Below are 15,990 nucleotides of genomic sequence, written 5' to 3'. Positions count from 1 at the left end.
ACAGATTGCCTGTAGCACTTATCTCCCCTCGCAAAGTTTCCTTTCCCAAAACTCAGACTTTCCCAGCCAGGGATTAGAGGAGCTGATGAGGGTCGATGACTGCAGTCATCACTGATAATTCACCCATCTGTATTGCTCATATCCAAATATTTGCATGCAGTGAGTTGCTTGCCAAAGTAGGTTTCACCGCTCTGACCTACTTAAGTTGTTAAGCTGAATGACGCTGGTGTGGAAGAGTTGCGACTAAGACAGGAGGCTGTGAAGGGCTGCCGCTGCTGACAGACTTTACATTACAGGTTGCTGCTCATCATTCTTACAACAGTCTGTCCTTGCTTTCTTAAAGACTCATTATGTGTGAGTTATTTTACTGCAACACCATATACTGTATTTTTTTGCCATGTCTGTGGGATAGTGAAAAAAGAGGCCACTCTTCAGCCAAGGATCATGCTTCTGGGCAGAGATTGTCAAATAGTACGATGATAGTTTATTATTTTTGACAGTACCTTGTACGGTATGACAACTGCAGAGCCGCCACTGATACCCACAATAGGCAGAGCTGTCTGAGTGGAGAGGAAGTCCAGGATTTGTGCCACCTCTGCCACCTGAGGAACAAACGCAGAGATTACATTTTGAATTTAGAAAGTTAGAAACTATTCCCACCGCAATAAACAAGCAAGGAGTAATCAGAGAAATGAAGCCAGTGCTGAAGTCTGAACTGCTGCAGTCCCTCGAATGACTCAAAAATAAATAAATAAACTATTGCGACCCCAATGATAAAATGCCACACAATGCAACAGAAATGAACATGTTCACAGCTTTGTACAAAGAGCTAATTAGGTCTCTATGTGCAATACCCCCATTCGTGACAGCAAGACTTTGAGTAACCACTGGAGGATGACCCATAATAGTTTCTTTCCTAGTATTTTGCAAAGGCACCGTTACAACTTCCTGCATTCAGCGCTAACAAAGACGAGTGTGATCCAAAACTAATATAAGTCAATGTGTTTCAGTCCAGTCCCAGAAATTTAGATTAAATCCTGACATTTAACTGTAAATGGGAAACTGGGTCACTGGTCAAAACATAAAAGGTCAAAAATTAAATAGATTTTATTGTATCTTTTTTTTTATTTCATTTTAGTTGAATGAGCTGAATATTATATCTTTTCTCAAAGCTGCAAGACTTGAAATCAGGGTCAAAAAATGTCAGAAAAAAACATCAGAATTTGAAATTACACACCTTTCTTACAATTTTCTTTCTGGAGCTGATGAAAAAAGTCAGTTTCCCCCAGGGGATCAATAAAGGCAATCTGATTTTTGATTTCCTTTGGCAGTTCTCTCATCTCGCTCTGAATCAAAAGACTAAATATAAATATAGATGATCTGAGATCTGACAGTTTTTCATGTTTTTTACTTTTTCTTACTTCCATGCCATACAAGTCATGGAGCAGTTTTAGAGCAATAGAATCCTGGTGGTTTTCTTACTGAATCTCATCAGTGATTATTAATTGCACCTGTCAATCACATATTTAAACCCCTTCCAGCCAGAAAACACCTGTAGAGGATAGATTTTTCCCCAAAACAGAGGTAATGAGTGGATGCAGAAATCCAATGTGTTTTATGTGCTTTGTCTGTGCAAATACAGGGGTTGGACAAAATAATGGAAACACCTTAAAAAATCAACAAAATAGAATTTAATATGGTGTAGGTCCGCTTTTGCAGCAATTACAGCCTCAATTCTCCGAGGTATTGATTCATACAACTTGTGAATTATTTCCAAAGGAATTTTAAGCCATTCTTCAGGTAGAATACCCTCCAACTCTTTTAGAGACGATGGCGGTGGAAATCGGCGTCTTACTTGAATCTCTAAAACTGACCATAAATGCTCAATAATGTTGAGGTCTGGGGACTGTGCCGGCCATACGAGATGCTCAACTTCATTAGAATGTTCCTCATGCCATTCTTTAACAATTCTAGCTGTATGGATTGGGGCATTATCATCTTGAGGTGAAGGTGTTTCCATTATTTTGTCCAACCCCTGTATTCCCTATGTCTTGTCTTAGATCCTCTCAGACCACTGGAATCCTAATGGCATGAAAAGCATTTAAGGTTTTTTTTTTTGTTTTTTTTTTCCCCAGTGATGCTAAAAAAACAGTCAGCTTTATATGTAGCTAAGGTACTTTTAATTTTGCCAATATCAAATAGTGCAAGGCATTGCAAATAGTAAAGCCAAAACACACATGATGTCACAATGATCTTCATCCTTCATATTTGTAAAAGTCTATAATGTATTTACATTTTGCTTTGCAGTTTGTCAGTTCTTCCCCAAACTAGCATCATAATTTAATTTTAGCCAAAGCAGTGCATGCTTGGCATCTTAATTAGTCGCAATGGAACATTTTTCTCTGTTCCAGCACCATGTAGTGATTTAAACTGAAAGGACAGATGCGTTCTTACACAAAAATGCTGCCTTGTGCAGCTTTGGAAAACACTTACAGGTGACTGAATGCCATGACTCTGGAGAGGATGTTTTAAATGTAAAACCAAAATATTTTCTTAGGCATTCACCTGAGTGTCAGCATTTGAACCAACATCATCTTCAAACACAACTCCGTGCAGCTTTTCCGTTGCCATGGTATCACAGAGGCGTGTCAGCAGGTCGCGGGGGTTTGTGTCATTGACCAATACTGTCACAGGGCTGACCACCACGGGCAGGTCGACAAAGTTCTCCCCGCTGAGACGACCTCTGACCTCATTCTGGTAGCTGGAGCCGCTGAACACCACCGCCACGTTGATGGACGGGTGGAGGAGGAGGGGCCGGGCCTGCAGTGGGAGTGGGGAGGATATGAGGAGGAGGAGGAAGAGGAGGAGGAGGAAGAGAGGAGACCAAGGAGAGGGAGGAGGATGTCCCTTGGGAATGGCCATGTTGGCACCCTACTGCCTGGAAAGGGAACAGGAAGAGGGCGAGAGAAGAAGGGAGAAAGTAAAGAAAGAGAGCAACAGTCAAACATACAAGCTGCTTTACTTTTATGATGTTTTTGACATAATGCGCCCTAATCCGTCAGTACGTATCCATCCCTTATTTCCCTCCTTTGGCCTTTTTCTCTATCTAACCCTTTTGTACAACAGTATTAGCCCTGCATTTAGACTTTTGTGTCATGAGGAAAACTGTATGTGTGTGTGTATCAGTGTGTGCAAATGTGCGTGCATGTAATCCTCCATAATCCAGCCCCCAGTGTCATGACTGTAATCACCTCTCCATCTCTACACATCCCTGATTCAGCACACACACATACATACACTCACTCACACTCATGCAGAATGCCAAAACTGTCACACAGGTCCTGGACCCTCATCACTGGGATTACATTACATTACATTACTGCAACTAGCCTCTGACCACGTGGTGTGTTGTCATCAGCCTATTCACAGGCAACATGAGGTGAAGCAGATACAAAGCTAATTGCAGATAAAATCAGTAATTCTGCAAGCTAGTAGCAACTAAACGGACGGAAATTACATTCCTACATATTACACTCCCGTATTACTATATTCCATTAAGCTGAACTGCAAATCCGAAAACACTTTTGTTATTAATTTCACAACCACTGGTCCATCTTGCCTGCAGTTTCACAGAGGTGGACCTGCAAGCATGCAACAGGACTGGAAAGATTGCAGGCTACGCCTGGACAGAGCGAAGCCTAAGGAAACTCCTGACACGCAAATTTGTTTTCCGACTTGGGTAGAGGGGCAACAACTTATCAAACCATCTGGTAACTGGCTCCTTCCAAAGACTCCCTCGGGATAGCTGTTGCTCAGAGTTGCAGTTTTATCTGGTAAAATTAATGATTTGAGGTCTGGGAGCTGAAATCATCACAGCGTATCCTCATAGTGGATAAGAGAATAGTAAACTACATGCTAACAAAGTGTGACAAAAAATACATCACTGTATAGTTTTAAATTAAGTTCAAAATATGTATATTAATTCCACTTTTGGACATAAGCCACCATTACACGTTGCTGCATAATTCCATTTTACTACAACAAAATACAATTTTGTGCTGAAGTCTTAGGTAAAGATCTCTTTTGTATCAATATAAACATTGTGAGTCATTTTAACCACATCTCTGCAGACTTCTTCTGTATTAAATAAAACCCTGTTATCTTTCTCTAACACAAACCAAAGTGTCAATGCCTCAAGCTAGCCATGAAAAGTTTAATAATGTTAAAAGTGTTAAACTCAGGCATATTGTAAATCAAGGTTTAAAGATTCAGGAACCAAACAAATAAAGTTGCCTGTGAAAAATGTATATTTATGTTCATAAGTACTATTTTAAATGAATTCTTAAAATAATTGCCCTTCACATAAAAAAGGGAATGAGCTGTTTATTTGGACGGTTGAAAATAAACGCCAACGTGAAATCCATAATCTGTAATGAATGAACCCTTGTCTAACAAAATACTGTCATTACATGCTTTAAAACCTAAATTGAATTGACTTAAAGAGACAAAATAGTGACTTTTTTGCAATATTTGTCCTTGATGCAAAATAAACCAAACCAAAATGCAGTTGGAAAAATAAATAACGCAACTTCTGTACACACCCACTTCCCTTCCTAATGCTATAAGAGATATGTAGTACATAAAAGAAAGATTGGAATACTCTGACAGATATCTAACATGTTAATGAAATAAAAATGGACAGACAGACTCATTAATATTTAGTCCAGACTACCTAGGCCATCCCGGTAGAGAATTTCTAATTGTATATTTAATGATGCAAATACTGATATAAATAAGAACAAATGATTTAAGGCTAGTGCATTTCAAGTCACTCAATTGCTACAGTTTTTATTAACCTGCCAACATTTGGATTTTTTTCACAGCACTTCACTCAAACATGTGATGTTTAAAGAGCGTTTCTTATTGATTCAATACCTTTGAACTGTTGATAAAAGCATTTGGACTTTCTTGTACCAATAATTATCTGCACACCCTCACACACAAACGCAAGCATGTATTTTATATGGGGGTTGATAAGAAGTGTTGGTCTCATCTATAGCCTTCAGAGACAGACGGATAATTAACAACACCTCACAGCTTTGAATCAAAGCTTCTTTCAAAGCAACTCTGGGTTAAATGTGTCCCACCCCTCCTCCCCTCCACATCCATGCTCCTGGAATATCAATCATTCATCTTAATAAGGTTTTATGCTCCTGGGCTTTAAGTGCACAGGAGCAATAAATATATAGTTTGAACCTTTGATAGACATCCATTTCTGTTATTATGTAGGTGGTAGATGAACCAATAAGCTGATACAGATTCAAAGCTGGACTGATGGACATGGAGCAGCTTTTTGTAGGATTGTTCAGTTTAGAATCATAATCAGCTTTGTTGGCCAAGTTTGTCCACACAAACAAGGAATTTTACTCTTATTTACTCTTATCTGTCATATACCATAGAATAAATACACATAAAAATTCTGATTAAAAGTTTAAACGTTTTTTTTTTTTTGTTTTTTTTTTCACAAAACTGTAAAAATAGTTTAAAGGCATGGGGAGGGATATAAACACCAATGAGAACAAATGAGGGGAACTTCCATGGTGAATAAAAGTATTTACAGTATTTTAGGGCTATATTTATATTAATAAAAGAGTGATGAAGTTTGTGTATTGTCTTAAAGAGCTACATTGTCAGAAACATAAAAAGAAGCATCATCTGCATAGAATCGCATCTTGCCTCTTACTGTTTGTGCATTGTAGCAGTAAACCAGTGTATACTGATTTACATAGCGAGCAATGCAACATTCCCTAGGCTCTATAAGCCTCTCAACATCCAGTTTAACAGATATGCAGAGTTCACATAAGGTAATAAAACCCTCTATGGCTGAGTAAATACTTGGCTCAGCTGTTTTATCTCATTGCATGACTGTATTCTCATGTGAAAAAAGAACCACTCTTGACCCTACCCAATTTACTTAATGGACAAAAAACAACACAAGTGAGCTCCCCACTACAAGGTCAACTCCCTGTGCAGAATTAAATGTGACCATTTCATTTCTGCAAACTTGAGATACATATGATCGAAAACGTGAAGGTTCGATTGAAGGTGAAGTACATGCTTAAATGAAACCTTAAGATTTTTCATCCATAATAATAATAATAATAATAATAATAATAATAATAATAATAATAATAATACAATTCACTGTCTTCTACTATGTATAAGTGTGCACAAATCCTATCTTGTCTAAAAATAATAAAAAACCCTAAATTGACTTATACAGTTAAATAATATTGAAGTTATAATGCAGGTTTAATAAGTTAAAAGTGTGTTGTTTTACAGTATCATGGTCTGTGCATTACATTGAAATTAATTTCTTAGCAATGACTATTTAAGATATTAACATGCACAGACAAATAACATGTTTATACAGTCTGGCCTCTGGAGAATTATAACTTGAACATTATTATGCAGACATAGCCCTTTGTGGGTAATAAAATATAAGTTTTCGTCTGTGACACAGTAGTTTGTGCATGAGTCATTCTTACGTATCACAAATCCTTTATGCACAACCACCAGAGATTTTATTTTTAATAAACTGCTCATGTTTCAACCACAGCAAACAAAGAGCAGTTTACAATATCTGATTTGTACTCAAAATGTTACAAACTCACCACACCAGATGAAAATATTCATATATTGATCACTATAATTTATGTGAGAAAAGATGAAACCTCTGTGTATGTAATTCAGACAGGACAGACAAATGCTGATCCTACAGTGCATTCATTTAACAGTGTAATCTCTAGAAAAGAAACATAATGGGGTTTTAGATAAACAGTCTGTGCGTGGGGGAAGTGGGGAGTGGGTGTGTCAGTTCCAGATTAGCAGCTATATAACAGAGAGCAATTACAACATATAACGGATATCAACACAAAAAAATGGATTATGACAGTGCATATGAGCTGAAACTTAAACACTACCTACTAAAGAGGATTTTTTTATTGATTAAAGAAAATTATAAGGAAATTTCAGACATGAGTAACAGTCATAGAGCTATAAATAGCAAAAAGGCAGACACCAGATTATCAAAAATGTGTAATCACACTACGCTTAAATCCTGTCGTGTTTATGCACTTAGCTTCCAAAATTAAATTCACGTGCACAGATCAAGTGAGTGAATGTGGCAGTGCATGCACAGGACTTCTATCGTTATGGAGATTTCCAGACAGCGTGGAGCTTTGCTATGCCATGAGGGATAAAGCCTCTTTTTTTCTTTTTTCTCATTGGGATACAGGTAGAGCTACATCAGCAGAGACATGCGTGCCAATTTAAATGCATCATAAAGAGGCCAAACATCTGAACATCTGTGCAAATTAATTTTAAAGAATAGAAAATGGGCAGATAAATATAAAGCGGAAATAACAACAAAACTGAACAAATAAACAGCATTTAGTCTTTAAATGCAGTCCTTCATATATGGCCTATTATCTGCTATTTTTGGTGACTTTTCAACCAAAAATGTGATTTTCAGGAAAAATTAAAAATATTTGCTTCTTAAACCTTTATGTTTTATTGTTTTAATCAACTATCACTGTCAGTTAGAGGAGATTTATGTTTTTATAAAGTAAATTGAGTAAACACTTGTCATCATCAATTGATAATTAAAGTAATTATCAGCTGCAGCTAGGTCTATGGCAATAATTAAAAAGTCACATTATCACAATTATTTGAGCTAACCTCAATTATTTTTGTATAATTATAATCATCTCCATGGCAACACTTGATGAAACTCATAAGATTCGCTATTGTCACTGTTTGAGATTTGACTAGGGCTCTTTCAATAATATCCTCCCTTCATTATGAGGCAAAAAACTCCATTGATACCAGCCAACCAGTAGTTTCTTTGTACACTTCCTGGGCAAAAAAAAAGCCCCACATACAATATTCTACTGGATCCCCATTCAGCTTTGACTGCAGGATCCGTTTACTGTGGCATTGTTTATACCACACAACGCTTATACAGTGTCACAATAAATTTGTCACTACATTTCTTTCCACCCAGAGTTGCATTAATTTTTTTTCCAAGCTCTTGCATTGATGATGAGAGAGTTGGAGCGCTAGTTCGGCTCTGGACTCTATGGGGACCAATCCATGTGTGATAATTATCTGGTGCTGCCTGAATCACTCTTTCAGAACCCAGATGAGCAAGATGAATTCTGGCATTGTCCAGTCTTTATGCCCTCTACAAACTCATGGTTGTTTAACAAATGAGAAGCTACTCACTGCATCTGTTAGGGTTAAAGAAGTCTTACTTTTGACCTTTTTTTGGCTGGGCAGTGTATATCTTAGAATTACTCATCATAAGACTAAGTTACGTCAAAAATGCAATGTGCAACTTTGGGTTACAAGGCCTGAAATGCAATTCAATCGCAATAAATCACAATTACTCTACAATGAATGTACTGTACATGTATAAATAAATATAGAGGCTTATGCTATACTAGTGGCATAAAATCAAAAGAAAAAATGTTCATTGCAATTATTTGTGGCACAATTAATCACCAACAAAACTGTCATTACCGTGAAAGCCCTGAATATAATTTTCTACAATATAAGAAAACCTGTGGGACAAAACGTTTCACCACATGCTCACGAGCCTGTCTTATCTCCTCTGATATAAACTATTATATATAGCAGAGAACGTTCAATCATTTAAGTACTTAGCTGGGATATGATGGAGTCGCTTCCCTACGCTGAGTCCCCAGGGGGTGGAGGGGAAATGAGCAGAGAGGATCTAGTTGATGGGATGAGCATCATCACCAGAGAATTATCAACATGTCTCCCTTGAACGTTATTTTTTCAGAGCACCTTGAAACTGATTTGATTGCATTAATTGGGGAAGTATGTGTGAACTAACAGGCTAGTATTAATGTAGTCGCTTGCCCCCCTCTCATCCCCCTACCTCAGCTACGGCGTTCTGACAGCTGCATGAAACATAGGGATCGTCTAGAGCCTCATTTATGCAGATCTGAAATCAGCGTCAGACATTTATGTGTGGAAATACTCCAATTTATTCTGCAGCTATGAATTCATCATTTTATTTCCAGTAATTTTTTTTTATTAGTCCTTACTAATGATACAGTATACTTTACCGTACCAAACAGTGATGACAGTAAGCCTCAGTATTTTGCAGTGTTGATGGATTAATATCAACTGTCGCAGTACAACATGTGACCATTTGTGGCAGTACTGAGAACAGAAAAACTTGACAACATTTTAGCATCAATTCAATGGAGTCACTTTCCTTCACTGAGCGGCAAAGATTCTGTTTACAAAGAAAGTGTTTGAGTGGTGTGAAATGGTACACTTCCACTCCCAAGTGCAAACAGAAGGGATGAAAACACTGTGTGGCTGGATAAAAGTAGATTAATAAGGATAATAACACTTGTAACTAACAATACTTGTCATAATCATCTTTCACCTTATTTTCAGGCATGTTTTTACCTCCTGTGTGTGTGTTTAAGGTCTTAAATAAAGTGTATCCGAATGATGCCATGTTAATGTCAGATTGCTCAGAAGATATATGGGATTCTGTTGGGTTTCTGTAAATTGGTTTAGAGTCTGGTTTTGACCAACTCTATATAAAAAGTGTCATGAGATAACTTTTTTTGTGATCTGGCATTATATAAATAAAATTTGATTGATTGAGTGATTTAATTGGTTTTCCCCTGTAAGTCACTTTGGAAAAAAGCGTCTGCCAAATGCATAAACATAAACATAAACATAAACATATATGACTTGTGAAAACTCAGTTCAACATTTTCTTAGGTGACAATACGACAAAAGAATCAGTCGGCATCTGCAATCACATTCACTTCTTCTAATTGGAAGGACTAGGACATAATCTGCCACTGGGACTGAAACAGGAAATGACATCTGAGTGGACCGTCTTTTTATTGAACTGTCTTTGTTAGTGAGTCACAAGCATGGATGTAGAACCAAGTGATACACCGTTTAGTTTTGTTTTTTTTTCTCAGCGTTATGGATTTAGTGGATTCAATGTTTATGAATTATTTAGTGCTTATCATTTCCCGGCATTAAGAATTGAAGACAAAACTACCACTACTTTTGACTGTTCCCTTTAGGTGTCACCACAGCAAAACATCTGCTTCCATCTGACTCTGTGTCCTGCATCTTCTTCTTTCCCACCAATTTCCTGCATGTCCTCCTTCAAAACATCCATAAATCTCCTCTGTAGTCTTCCTGGTATCTCCATCTTCAATCCTTTTACCAATGTATTCACTATCTCTCCTCTGCACATGTCCAAACCATCTCAATCTGGCCTCTCTTGCTTTGTTCCTGAAATGTCCAACCTGAGCTGTCCATCTGATGTGCTTGTTCCTAATCCTGTCCATCATTGGCACTCCCAAAGAAAATCTCAACATCTTCAGTTCTGCTTCCTGTCTTGTTGGTCAGTGTAGCCATCTCTAAACCAAACAACATTCCTAATCTCACTATTGTCCTGTACACCTTTTTTAATCCATATGCCATACAGTAGTGCATTACTGAAGAAACACAGTCATTATTAATATATTATAGGTAGCGAACGGGTTTCATTTTTAACTTTGTTAAGCAAAAAAGGTCTCAAGATGTCTGATTCAGATTTTGCAGTTAGGATTTTTAACACTTTTTTTTATCAAGCAAAACTTCAGTTAATCACACTTAACAAACCCAACATGGACACATAGAAGTAGGTAGCAGTAAGTCAGATATCAAAAATATCCACAATATACAATAAGATCGGACTATGAAACTATGCATCAACCAGTCAACAAGTTGTTTTTATGAAATTAACTTGCATTACTATCCCCCAGAGAATTCAGTCTCTGCATTCTACCCATTCAAATTCCCACAGTACCTTGCATTTAATTAAGCACATTAGGATTGAAAGTGCCCTGGGACCAACTCCAGATCTCCACCAGTACCGCGGTCAAGGGCACTGACAGAAGAATTATCCTAGATAGGTTATACCTATTTTTAATAGCGAGGAAATGAAACCCATGCAGCATGCATGGAAAGAACAGGCAACCACAAAAAGGCCCTGGTTGAACTGGGAATTGTACCCAGAACCCTCTAGCTAGGAGACAGAACCACTACACCACAATGCCGTCCATGATATGTCATTATGTTATGTTCATGGCATACATTTCTGAGCCAGTCGAATCATATTAACCTTTGGATATAAAAATGACACATGGGTGCTTCTAAACTGGTCCCGAAAAACAGGACTAAAAATTCACACGAGATGTAGACTAATGTTATGAAGCATGTTTGGAAGCACTTTGGGTCTATTTTAAAAGTAAATATTTACTGAGATAAAAGAGAAACTATTTTTCAGATAAAATACATTTTTATATTATTTTTATACAAAAATCTGCATGTAACACAGTAAAAAGGAACTGAAAATTACACGCTACTATTTTTCGAATATCTTTTTATTCTCTCGCAGGTACATTTTGGGAATTGAACTAATTATGCAGGGCAGAGTGTTTCACAAAAATGGCTGCTGTTGCAAAATCACTCAGGATTTATGTGTTTAAAAAGGGCAGGTTCCGCATATAACGCCAGTGGACACAATAGTTACACACGAAACCTGAAATGAGACTGAGATTCATGAAAAATCTGCATGTCTGGATTCGAAAAACCACTAAGATCATCAAATTTAACACAGTGTCTTTATTTATAGCAGTATATAAGACCATTTCAAGCCATGTTTTCAAGATAAAATGCACTGACACTTAGGTAGCTTTTCATGTCCCAATTTTGGTCGTAGTTTTGGCCCCAATATCTTATTAAAAATTCATTAATTTTGGGATGGCTCAGAGCAAGAATATATATATATTTTTTGCATTTACCTGAGATCATCATTAGGTACATCCTGGGAGGAAATATGTCTAAATTTCTCTTTTATTATTGGGTCTAAAAAGCTGGTAAAGTGCCAAGTACCAAAATGAACCCAGTGTCATAGAAGCACTCATATAGAAATGTAAACCTAACATCCAAAATGCAGCTTCCCTGTTTATTTCAGTGTGTTTACAAGCTGGTCTTTGTCAAATAAGACAACATTGCCCAAATCTGAAATCTACACATATGCCCACATTCCCATAGAGGCTTTTTGCTCATTCACCCAGTGGCCACCCATGGGCCACTGGGCCACAGATTCACAACATCACCATCTGTGGTTCCACTAGGCTGAGTGGGATGGGGATGAAATGTTCATCTGAATTTGCCTTAATCAAATAATGCAAACCAGAAAACTTTCAGGTGCCACTGAGCAGCTTTTGGTTGAAAAATAAAGGCTGCCATCTTGTTTTCTCGTATCCAGAACATCTACAGCCAGAAGAAAATGACGTGCCATCTTGGTTTTTATGTGGGTTGCATAAAAATGTCAGGAAGCGCTGGGCTGTGAGACAGTTTTGGACATTTGGGTCACACAAAAACCAAGAGGCTAAAACATTTTTTCGAGAACACAATATAATCCAATTGTTATTATAAAAATTTAAAATTTTCATGCTTATTACCATCCAAAAGACTCAAAAAGTACCATCATTAAAATATTTTAAAGCCATTCTTGTCTGTGGAGATCATCAGTTTAATGCCTCTTTCTTCCAACCTTAATACGATGCAAAACCAAGTACACTAATTCCCAAGTTGTCCATCTGTCCTCTATCGTATAATCAATAATAGTTAATATCATGATATCAGACAAGGAGTCATAGGGCAAGAGTTAAAAGTCATCATCTCAAACTCCTTCATCATCCTCATAACACTAAAGTAAAAAGTAATGTTCTACTCAGAAACTGTTTCACTTGAGTAGTTTTACAGGGTTAGTAACATGAACCAAAAATTCTGAAAAAACTTCTCCTGCATCCTTTTTTTTTTTTTGGCTTTATTTTGTACCCAAGGCTATTACACATCAACTGCCTCATTGGTAGCATCATTTGCATTCTTTCCATAAGTCTTCACTTCTTGGTTAGATACATGTCAGTGTTCTAGAAAATAAAGTCATGGTTTTCAAGACCTTTTCCATGAATGTGACTAAGTCAATCACCTAAATACTGAAGTGATTTTTGTAACAATCACAACAGGAAATAACTTCCAAGAGTGACGGGAAAAAAACGCTCTCAGCATCAACCAATTCAACTACTCCACCCTTTTTTGATGCTTTCATTCCTCCATCTCCTTTCTGACTTGAGGAGTTGACTGGTGTTACCCATGCAGCTCACCCATGCACACAGCTGTCTACTTACACGTTTCAATATGCACGTACACCCATATAGCTCATTGATATTACAGAAATTAAACCCTCAATATGAATAAATTAACTTGTCATGCTTAACCCCTGAGCTTTCCCAAAACACATGTACAACGCCTAGCACATATATTCATCATAATTAGAGTTTTATCTGCTAACACTTGAACCACATCTCTCAGCGGGCCTCTGCTCTCACACGTAAAGATTTGACAGCTTTACAGGAAATCGTTGCAGGCTGGATATATGGGCCGAGATGAGTGACGTTGACGGGATGGAGCCCTTTGGAGATCGGCTTGGCCCCCTGCCACTCAAACGTACAGCAATCAAAAAGCAAATGACACCCAATCTGCCACCACATCTGCTTAAAAAAGACATGGAAAGATTTGCAAAAAAAAAACCAAAAAACTATTTGCAATCATTTAGACATGTACTTATGATTGCAAGTATTTTGGAATCTTTCCAGCTCATGGCATCCCAGATTAAGTAACTATCTACTTTGTAGCACAGGTAAAAACCATTGCATTATGTAAAAGACACCTGATAGGTTATCACATTCTTTTTCTACATTCTATTTACAAAAAACTTGTAAATTTACAATTATTCACTCAACATGCAAGTTTTTCTGATTGTCTTCCCACTTGCAACACAAGTTAAAACCATTACACTTAAAAGATATATGTATATTTGTCATCATATCTTTAATTGTGACACCTAGGGAACACTTTTTGCCATCCTAACCTGCAAGTTGGGAAACAAAACTAAGCAACGTCCAATATCCATAATCATGCATTTTTCAACTGAAAGAAATCAATTTGCGTGATACTGCAAGATGATATATATAAACTCAAGCAACTTGCAACCACAGATGTCCTTTCAGTAATGGAGAAAAATGAGAACTTCTATACACAGCTTATGGGAGAAATCAATGAGCATTACCAGGTAACTGATACCATGGCAAAACAGTAACTCCAATGATCTATGAGTAAATGAGTCACATTTAGAAGGAAGGAGTACAGGTACAGGTATGAATGGATCAAACCTCAGGATGCAAAAATGCTAATTTGTCCCATTACATTAGTTCTTGTTATAGTAACAACGGGCTGTTCTGTTTCTGTCAGCAGCAGATGGGAGCTTTCTCTCGAGGAAAGCCTTCAGTTATGAAAACTGAAAGTATGACTGCACTCCTGCTGCGTGTCTATACTCATCTCCTGCGCCCTCATTCTTTATGTCTTGTATCTGTCTCTCTGTCTCTTGCTCCATATCTGTCCTTCTCGCATATATAAAGAATGAGTCCCTGTATGGATCAAATTAAGTGACAGCACCAGAGTGTGTATGTGTGAGTGTGTGACAGTCTTACCTTCGTGTCGTGTTGTCATCCAAAAGCTCTAGCTGCTCCATACTGGTGCTTTCCCTCCAAACTCCTTCCCTGTATCTGTTTCCCCTTCTCACCCGGCTTTTACCTGCCTCTCTACCCTCTCAGCACCTGTAGGAGTACGCATTTAGACCAAGTCTGGAGTATGTGCACTTGTTTTTTCTTCAGAATCTCAGTGCGTCTTTATTTGGCACCTTTGGATGTCTGCTCGCTCCCTGGAGGACATGACAAAAGTATGTGATCTCCCTCACCTTGTTCGGCTTTCTCTGTCTTTTTTGTGTGTCTAACACTGTGGAGGAATGTACAAGTGGTCATGGAGGTGAAAACAGAGCACCAAAAGTGAAAGGAGAAGACGGGTGACAGAAGATGAGAGGTGCGGGAGCCCTAAGGCGCGCATCCATCCAGTTTGCGCGTGTGGTGTGATTCTTTTTTGTCTGTGTGTGCACTGTGTTTAGCTCTCTGCCTCGCTCTGTCTGTATCCCTCAGGCTCCCCGCTGGTCGGATGAGGAGAGGAGCGAGAGAGGGAAAAAAAAAAAAAAAAAAAAAAAAAAAACCAGGGAGGAGGAAAAGTGATAAAATGCCTCTTCAGCGGCGCAGCGCACACGCCGGTAACACTTGAGCGGCAGCGGCGCTTCTTCTTTCTTCCTCCTTTCTCCCTCTCTCCGCCTCCTCTGCCTCCTTTTCCCTCTGCCTCTTTGGGGCCAAGACACACAACACATCCATAGGAAGTCAAAAAAGAAATTACAAAAGCAAAAAAAATTGAAGTTTCACAGCCAAGAGACAGATAGAGACAGATCCTGCGCACGCGTCTTCATGTTTGGAGTAAAAGTTTCTCCTCCTCTTCCTCCTTTGGTCCAGTTCCTGATACTCCGCAGTCACTTAGGAATCCCCTCAAATCCACTGATGAGCCTCCTCAAGTCCAGACTGATCAGAAAAGACAAGGATAAGATTTAGTTCTTGTACCCCCTTGCCCTTTTCTCCATATGGATGCAGGGTGATCCAGATGTTAGCAGATACTGGGAGCGTCAGGAACACGGAGAGAACAGCGAGACAGATGGCAGGTCTGTGGGGTCGGACCGGCTGTGCACTAGCAGGTCCTCATCCTGTTGCACTGATTTGTTTTTTTTTTTTTTTTTTTCCTCTTTTTCCCCCCTCTCCGGTAGAGTTTCTCTCTCTCTCACCGTTGCGCCGCTCATCTGCCGGTGTTGTCACACCAGTAATCCTGCTTTCCATTTCCTCTTTAACTCCATCTTTTCTTTATCTCCCTCTATCTCCACTCACTCCATCACAGGAGGGGCTG

General features: G+C 38.3%; 1 protein-coding gene across 2 annotated transcripts in view; it reads right to left on the bottom strand.

The window, feature by feature from the left end:
• Positions 1–15,990, bottom strand: part of LOC115410465 (glutamate receptor ionotropic, NMDA 2C-like) — a 72,559-nt gene extending 56,569 nt beyond the window's left edge. The window contains exons 1-4 of one of the 2 annotated variants that reach the window (XM_030122122.1): positions 14,885–15,990; positions 14,676–14,801; positions 2,566–2,938; positions 504–602 (exon numbers count right to left, since the gene is read on the bottom strand). In XM_030122122.1, the coding sequence (XP_029977982.1) occupies positions 504–602; positions 2,566–2,922 (456 nt within the window). In that variant the 5' untranslated portion in view covers positions 2,923–2,938; positions 14,676–14,801; positions 14,885–15,990. Of the gene's footprint in view, positions 1–503; positions 603–2,565; positions 2,939–14,675 lie in introns of both variants that reach the window. The other variant, XM_030122121.1, reaches the window with a different exon arrangement.

Source organism: Sphaeramia orbicularis, chromosome 19 (genome assembly GCF_902148855.1).
Source record: "Sphaeramia orbicularis chromosome 19, fSphaOr1.1, whole genome shotgun sequence".
In the NCBI taxonomy this organism is placed as follows: domain Eukaryota; kingdom Metazoa; phylum Chordata; class Actinopteri; order Kurtiformes; family Apogonidae; genus Sphaeramia; species Sphaeramia orbicularis.
Note: the sequence above shows the minus strand (reverse complement) of the source record. Positions and strands in the feature narration are given on the sequence as shown.